General features: G+C 39.1%; 1 protein-coding gene across 3 annotated transcripts in view; it reads left to right on the forward strand.

The window, feature by feature from the left end:
• prickle1a (prickle homolog 1a) overlaps positions 1-6,851 on the forward strand; it is a 46,975-nt gene extending 40,124 nt beyond the window's left edge. For all 3 annotated transcript variants that reach the window (XM_056451937.1, XM_056451935.1, XM_056451936.1), the window contains exons 8-9: positions 1,337-2,164; positions 3,912-6,851. In XM_056451937.1, coding sequence (XP_056307912.1) covers positions 1,337-2,164; positions 3,912-4,669 — 1,586 coding nt within the window. In that variant the 3' untranslated portion in view covers positions 4,670-6,851. The remainder of the gene's footprint in view (positions 1-1,336; positions 2,165-3,911) is intronic.
• Positions 6,852-7,348: the final 497 nt, after the last annotated feature.

The following is a 7,348-nucleotide window of genomic DNA, read 5'->3' on the forward strand; positions in this document are numbered from 1 at the left end:
CTTTAGGGCGGGGCTTTGAGTCTTTTAGGGAGGGGCTATAAGTCCTTTAGATAATGTCTATCAGTCCTTTAGGGCGGGGCTATGAGTCTTTTAGGGAGGGGCTATAACTCCTTTAGATAATGGCTATCAGTCCTTTAGGGTGGGGCTATTAGTCCTTTAGGGCCAGGCTATTAGTCATTTAGCGCGGTACTTTCAGTCCTTTAGGGCGGGGCTTTGAGTCTTTTAGGGAGGGGCTATAAGTCCTTTAGATAATGGCTATCAGTCCTTTAGGGTGGGGCTATTAGTCATTTAGGCCAGTACTTTCAGTCATTTAGGGCTGGGCCATGAGTCTTTTAGGGAGGGGCTATCAGTTCTTTAGGGAGGGGCTATCAGTCCTTTAGGGTGGGGCTATTAGGCCTTTAGGGCCAGGCTATTAGTCATTTAGGGTAGTACTTTCAGTCCTTTAGGGCGGGGCTATGAGTCTTTTAGGGAGGGGCTATAAGTCCGTTAGATAATGGCTATCAGTTATTTAGGGAGGGGCTATCAGTCCTTTAGGGTGGGGCTATTAGTCATTTAGGGCAGTACTTTCAGTCATTTAGGGCTGGGCCATGAGTCTTTTAGGGCAGGGTTATCGGTCTTTTAGGGCGGGACTATCAGTAATTTAAAGCAGGGTTATCGGTCCTTAAGGGTGGGTCTATCAGTCCTTTAGGCAATGGCTATCAGTCATTTAGATAATGGCTATAAGTTCTTTAGGGAGGCGCTAGCAGTCCTTTAGGGCGGGGCTATTAGTCATTTAGGGCAGTACTTTCAGTCCCTTAGGGCAGGGCTATGAGACTTCTAGGGCAGGGTTATCGGTCTTTTTGGGCGGGACTATCAGTAATTTAAAGCAGGGTTATCAGTCCTTAAGGGTGGATCTATCAGTCCTGTAGGGAGGGCCTATCAGTCATTTAGGGAGGGGCTATCAGTCATTTGGCTGGGACTATTAGTTCATTAGGGCGAGACTATCAGTCCTTTAGGGAGGGGCTATCAGTGTCTTGTGTCTTGTTCCTGCCCTGCTTTCATCTATCTTTCTCCACTCTGTTAGCAACACCCTTCCAACAACCCACTTGGTTTCCAAAGGACAAAATCATGCACCTCCCTACATTTTTTTCTACTGTCAGGACTGTTTCAATTAGATGTACATCACAATGTGGGAAAACAGGAACGTTTTAACCTCTGTTTTATCCCGACATTAAGTTGAATGACTTCAGGGCTTTCATGCACCCGCGCCCTGATGTCTCTCATCATTACCACAAACCACACTCTGCCTGTGCCTGAAGAAGTGAACCTTTAATAACTCCAGTTTATTTTGCTGTAGGTGTGGATCATGCCCAGATGACATATGACGGCCTTCACTGGCACGCCACAGACGCTTGTTTCAGCTGCGCTCAGTGTAAAAGCTCCCTGCTGGGCTGTCCGTTTCTACCCAGACAGGGCCGAATCTACTGCTCCAAAGCCTGCAGTTTGGGGGAGGATGTGCAGGCTTCAGACTCCTCCGATTCCGCTTTCCAGTCCGCCAGATCCCGGGAGTCCCGCCGCAGTGTGAAGATGGGAAAAAGCAGTCGTTCTGCAGACCAGTGTCGACAGTCGCTTTTATTTTCGCCCGCGAGCAACTATAAGTTTCCAGGACTCTCCGGAAACGCTGATGACACCCTGTCCAAAAGGCTTTCACAGCTAAACTTTTCTGATAACCACTTCTGGAGGAATAGAGATGATCAGGAGGCTCCGGAAGACCACGAGGAATGGGCTGAACATGACGACTACATGACACAACTCCTCCTCAAATTTGGCGAACATGGGATGTTTCAGGACGCCAGGACTGATCTATCTATCTGGACTGATTCTGAGATTAAAAGTAAGACTAGCGGTGGTGGGAGTAGCAGTCTGGCTAGTAAGAAATACAAGGCAGACATGTACTGGACTCAGTCCCAGGATGGGCTAGGAGACTCTGCGTACGGCAGCCACCCCGGTCCTGCCAGCAGCAGAAAGCTCCAGGATCTGGATCTGGAGCATGGAGCGAGCTTTAAACATGAAGATAATAAACAGTGGTTTAATGACTCGCTAGAATGCATCACTGATCAACTTAAAGAAGCAGATCTGAACATCAGAGACTCCATGGACTCTTTAGCGCTGTCCAACATCACAGGTGAGACTCGGCCTAATAAGCTAAATAATCTTGTTTTTCCTTTTGACATAAGATTATTTTACTTAATTATTATTTTGAGTTCAATTTTTCCCATAAAGGACGAATGTCCTGGAGAGTTCTGCAATTGGCCTGGATTTGTTACAAGTGCAGGTTTAATTTAAGGACACCTCACTTAAAAAAAGGCTCATTTTACAGCTTACCTAGAATTAAACTGTTGAATTATGCATTTTCAGGCACTCTCTGGATCTGGCAGGGGCACTTTTAGCTTATCTTAGCATAGATCAACCAATCAAATTAGATCTTGAATTGAAAAGTTGTTATTTTCTAGGCTGATATAGCAACTATAATCTCATTCTGGCATAATAATCAATGTTTTCATAAAATGTTGGCATAAATATCTTGTGTCTAGTCCAAATAACTAAAAATTCCTAAATCAAGAAGCATTTTCTAGACGAGCAAAAACAAATGGTCTTGTTTTCAGAAAGAAATAGTTAAAATGAAGTAAGTTTTTCTTTAAAAACAAGCAAAATAATCTAGTAATATTAATAATAATACTACATTTCATTTAGAATGCGCTTTTCTCAGTCCCAAAGCGCTAACAGAGATACCAGCCAAACAAAGCAGAACAATAAAAACAGTCAAAAAAAAAAAAAACACAATAAAATATGAACGATTCAATACAATTATATGATAAAATTAACCAAAATAATCAATCTAAGTTAAAAACAATGGTAAAAAGGGGAGTCTTGAGAAGTTTCTTGAAACATTCCAGAGAAACAGCATTCCTGCTGCTGGTGGGTAGGCCATTCCGTAACTTCCGTAACCAAGGCGCACTGTACGAAAAAGCTGGACCACCTGACACGGCAAGATTGCAGATGAAGAACGAAGGCTGCGGGTGGGAGTGGCCAGAGTTACCAGGTCATAAATGTAGTCTTGTTTTTGTTTTGATATGCCCATTGGCAGGTTATTTTAACCTCTTAAAGCCCAGAGTGTTTTTTACATGCAGATTTGATTTCTCTTTGCTATTTGGGCTTATTGGAACCTCATTAGAATAAAAATCTAAGTATCATCTTTTGATATGATGGACTTTTAGAGAAAAAGGATGTCCATATATGTGGACTCGTGGTCCAAATATCCATAAAACACTTTTTCCTGACTGTTTTTAATGCATATTTAACATAGAATTTTTTTTGCTTTGACTATCAGAGAGTAAAAACAACATTGTTTTCCCCATTTTGGACAGTTAAAAATAGGGTTTAAGACATTTCATTTCACATTCAGATGACACTGTATGTCTGTAACAAAATATAAAACATTTAAAGTATTTTAAATAGCCACTTAAGAGCTAAAATGTGCTGTCCACGTATAACCCTAGGAGGTTAAGGAAAAATTCCCAATTGACCCATTTTTGAAAACAAGACAATATTTTGATCTTGTCTAGAAAATGCTTCTTGATTTAAACATTTATAGGTTTTTGGACTAGAAACAAGACAAAAACTCTACATAAGAAAAGCGTTTTGCAGTGTAGTGCTCTTGAAATATGGGTCTGGATTGAATTCTCTCTGTGTCCATACATGGAGAACTTGATCAAGCGAGTTTGATATTTAATTTGTGTTCAACTCTTCAAATCACTGCTCCTCCAGGAACTATTTTGGCACTCCATAAAAAAAGTGGCACTCCATAATAATAAAGCCTCTATTTGAAGTCTTTTGTAAGCGTATAACCTGACCTTCTGTGCTCCTTTCAGGTGCTTCGGTTGATGGTGATGTTAAAGACAAGCCCTTGCTCTTCTCCTTACAAAAGTTCTCAGATCTGAATCGCTGTGAGAACACGAGTAACATGGGAACGCTTAACTCCTCGATGAAGAGCCTGACGTCTGATCTGGACCGAACGCAAGTTATGGAGGAACAGCAGGAGCAGGGCGCACCGAGCCCTGAGGTACACCCCAAACCACCGCGCTTACCTGTGCTGAGGAGGTCAAAGTCCCAGTCCAAAACACAGCAGGTGAAGTTCTCTGATGATGTCATAGATAATGGGAGATACGATGAGCTGGAGGTTCGACAGCCGCCAATGAGCGAACGAACTCGTAGACGAGCGTTTCAGTTTGACGAACAAGATCATCAGCGGCCGCGGCATCACCACAGAAGAAGAAGAAGCCGCATGTCTCGGTCAGATAATGCACTTCATTTGGCGCCAAAAGAAGAAAAGCCTCGTGTTTGCTTTAAAGATGATCGTCGGAAGCATGGATTGGGTCATAATGGCGCTCAATATGGTGACGGTTTGCGTACGGAGAGATTTACACGTCTTTATGAAGACGATTGGTGCTCCACGTGCTCTTCCTCATCGTCAGAATCAGAAGAGGAAGGGTTTTTTTTGGGTCAGCCGATTCCTCAACCAAGACAACCTCGGTACCAGTATTACACTTCAGATGAAGCTGCTTTCGGCACAAGGACAAAGTCCAAACAGAAGAGAGGACGGAAAGGCAAAAACTGTATTATTTCATAAGACAAAACCAAACGGATTGATGATTGATTCAGTTGATCTGCATCTGAATGTCAAAGCTTTTATTTTGAAATAATGCACCGAGACAGAGCGCGACATGTCAGAATCTGAAGGCCACACCCACTTTGAGAGAGGGGGCACAATCTAACCCACTCCATTGACTTTGTATTGATGTAAACAGTAAAAAACAGAATGACATTTTTATTAGCTTTCGACCCCCCCCCCAAAATGTATAATGTGGACACAAAAGTCAGGTGAAAAGAAAAACATTAAATAAAAAAAAAGTTAGAAAATCTGAAAATAATAAAACAATGAATGTATATGTTATGATATTACAAAAAATATGTATTTTACAAAACATTTTTAGCCTAAAATTAACAAAATTAATCTGAGCTAAATATCTGAACAAATGATATCCCCCCCAAAAAAGTTGATATCTCAAAAGAAGAGCTTAATATTTTGCTTGAGTGCAGTACCAGACATGACCACCAGTTTCCATTGGTGACCATACAACAGCGCCCCCAATGTTTTGAGGAATATGAACCATATTCTTTCATACTTTCTACAATATTTATAAAGTGGACATCACATTATAAAGAGGTGTGAGCAGTTTGGTGGCACTTGAGTTGAATTTAGCCTAAAAAAACATCTATATTTACAAAAAATGTATATATGGGGATTGCTGTAGCAAAGTAATTCTTTACAACTCTGAATATTCTTATTGCAAATTAATATATAACTGTTGCTCGGTAATATCTATCAAAAATCAGCCACTAGATATGAGAGCTAGACATTAAAAGCTTTCAAATGCTAAACATTTTGTCATGATTGCTTTGTTTAGACTACATTATCATGGTTTAAAATATAACAGTTAATGCTCCCACAGGTTAAAATGACAGTAAAGGTATTTTAATATATTAATCTACCTACATAACAATAAACAGTGGTAAAATATGTATTCAGAAGTTTCAGACCTTTCCAATGATAAACAGTTGATCATGATTAGATTAGGATATAACTGCAAAAAAGTCAACTTAAACGTCCCAGTGGCTAAAAAGGCTTTAGTTGCTTATTAAAAACTTAACTCTCATTTTTTTAGATTGTTTGCTGTACAACACATCACACAGCAGCTTTTTGGAATAGTTCTGTTGTTTATAATAAGTTCTAAACAGTTATAAAATTCCCACAATAGAAAATCAATGGAGTGGATTAGATAGTTTTTCCCACCCTGATGTGGGCGTGGCCTAAATGTGCTAGTCTCGATTGCAGTGATTTTCATAGATGTATACATTAGATGTCGCCTACACTATTGTTGTCTACTGGAAGGAATGTGTCAATAGAGCCGCCATCTTGGTTAAGGCAAGCTCTCCTTTGAAATGAATGTGGGACAAAGGTGCAGTGGTGGACTGGCCTTCTGGAGTTATAGATATATACACATGTATCTATGATCGGGAGTTTTCCTGGTGGTCTGTATGTTATCAGTATGAAAATGATAGTTTTACATCACTTTTCTACATCGATGGATAAGTGATCACATGGGCATTACCCATAGTTTGTGTGCATGGAAATGTATTATCCTCCCTCCCTGTTAAATAAGCACAAGAGTCCAGCATCTTCAGATTAACATTGGTCTTGTGTTGGCATTATTGACGCATGCTTAGGGCCCGTATGCGATATCTAATGTAAATATCTATGATTAGTTTTGCTAGTCTTCCCATGCAGCGATTTCTGATTTCTAAACCGTGCTTTAATATGCATATAATAAGTGATTATAGTCTTTGAAAGATCCAGAAGAATATAATATTTATAAAGCCGCCGCTTTTAGAGACTAACGGAGTGATAATTTAACTTTGTTTTGCGAAAGTGAATGTGTATATACTGTAAAATGCTAATATTTTTATATCCCTGAGTCACAGAAGATGTTTTTTAAAGAGTGTTACTGAACACAAATGGACAACAGGACTAATTTTGCAGCAGATACGCTTTTGTTAATCAGGGTTTTAAAAATAAATCAACACCTACATGCCAGGGTCAGCTTTGGCACTATTGTACGTTGCATATTATTATCCAGTGTTATTTTATTGATGGGTCAAACAGTGTTAATGCTAACTGGAACATAAGGCTAATAATAAAAGTGAGATATGGATGAATTTATGCACATTTTGGGTTTGCTTTATTCTGTAATCTGTATTAATACACTTATTTATGGGCTGTTTATATAGCTTGTGTTTTTATTTCATTCAGTTTGTAGACTGATGTATAATATTGGTTTTTAATGTAATGTGCACAGGTTTTAGATTTTAAATGCACATTAATTCTGTGTGTACACTACAACAAATGCTTATTTCTCAGAGTTTTTGTCTTTTTTTCTAGTGCAAATATCTAGAAATTCTGAAATCAAGAAGCATTTTCTAGACTAGAAATAAATATTGTGTTGTTTTCAGAAATAATGAGTCAAAATTAGTTTGTTTTTCATTAAAACATCAAAATAATCGATTTAAAATAACATTATTTTGCTTGTTTTAAGGAAAAACTCGCTTCATTTTGACTCATTATTTCTGAAAACAAGACTATATTTATTACTTGTCTAGAAAATACAGCTTGATTTCAGAATTTCTAGATATTTGCACTAGAAACAAGACAAAAACATGCATTTTTTGCAGTGTAGTTGCGAAAAAAACG

This window comes from Danio aesculapii, chromosome 25 (genome assembly GCF_903798145.1).
Source record: "Danio aesculapii chromosome 25, fDanAes4.1, whole genome shotgun sequence".
NCBI lineage: Eukaryota > Metazoa > Chordata > Actinopteri > Cypriniformes > Danionidae > Danio > Danio aesculapii.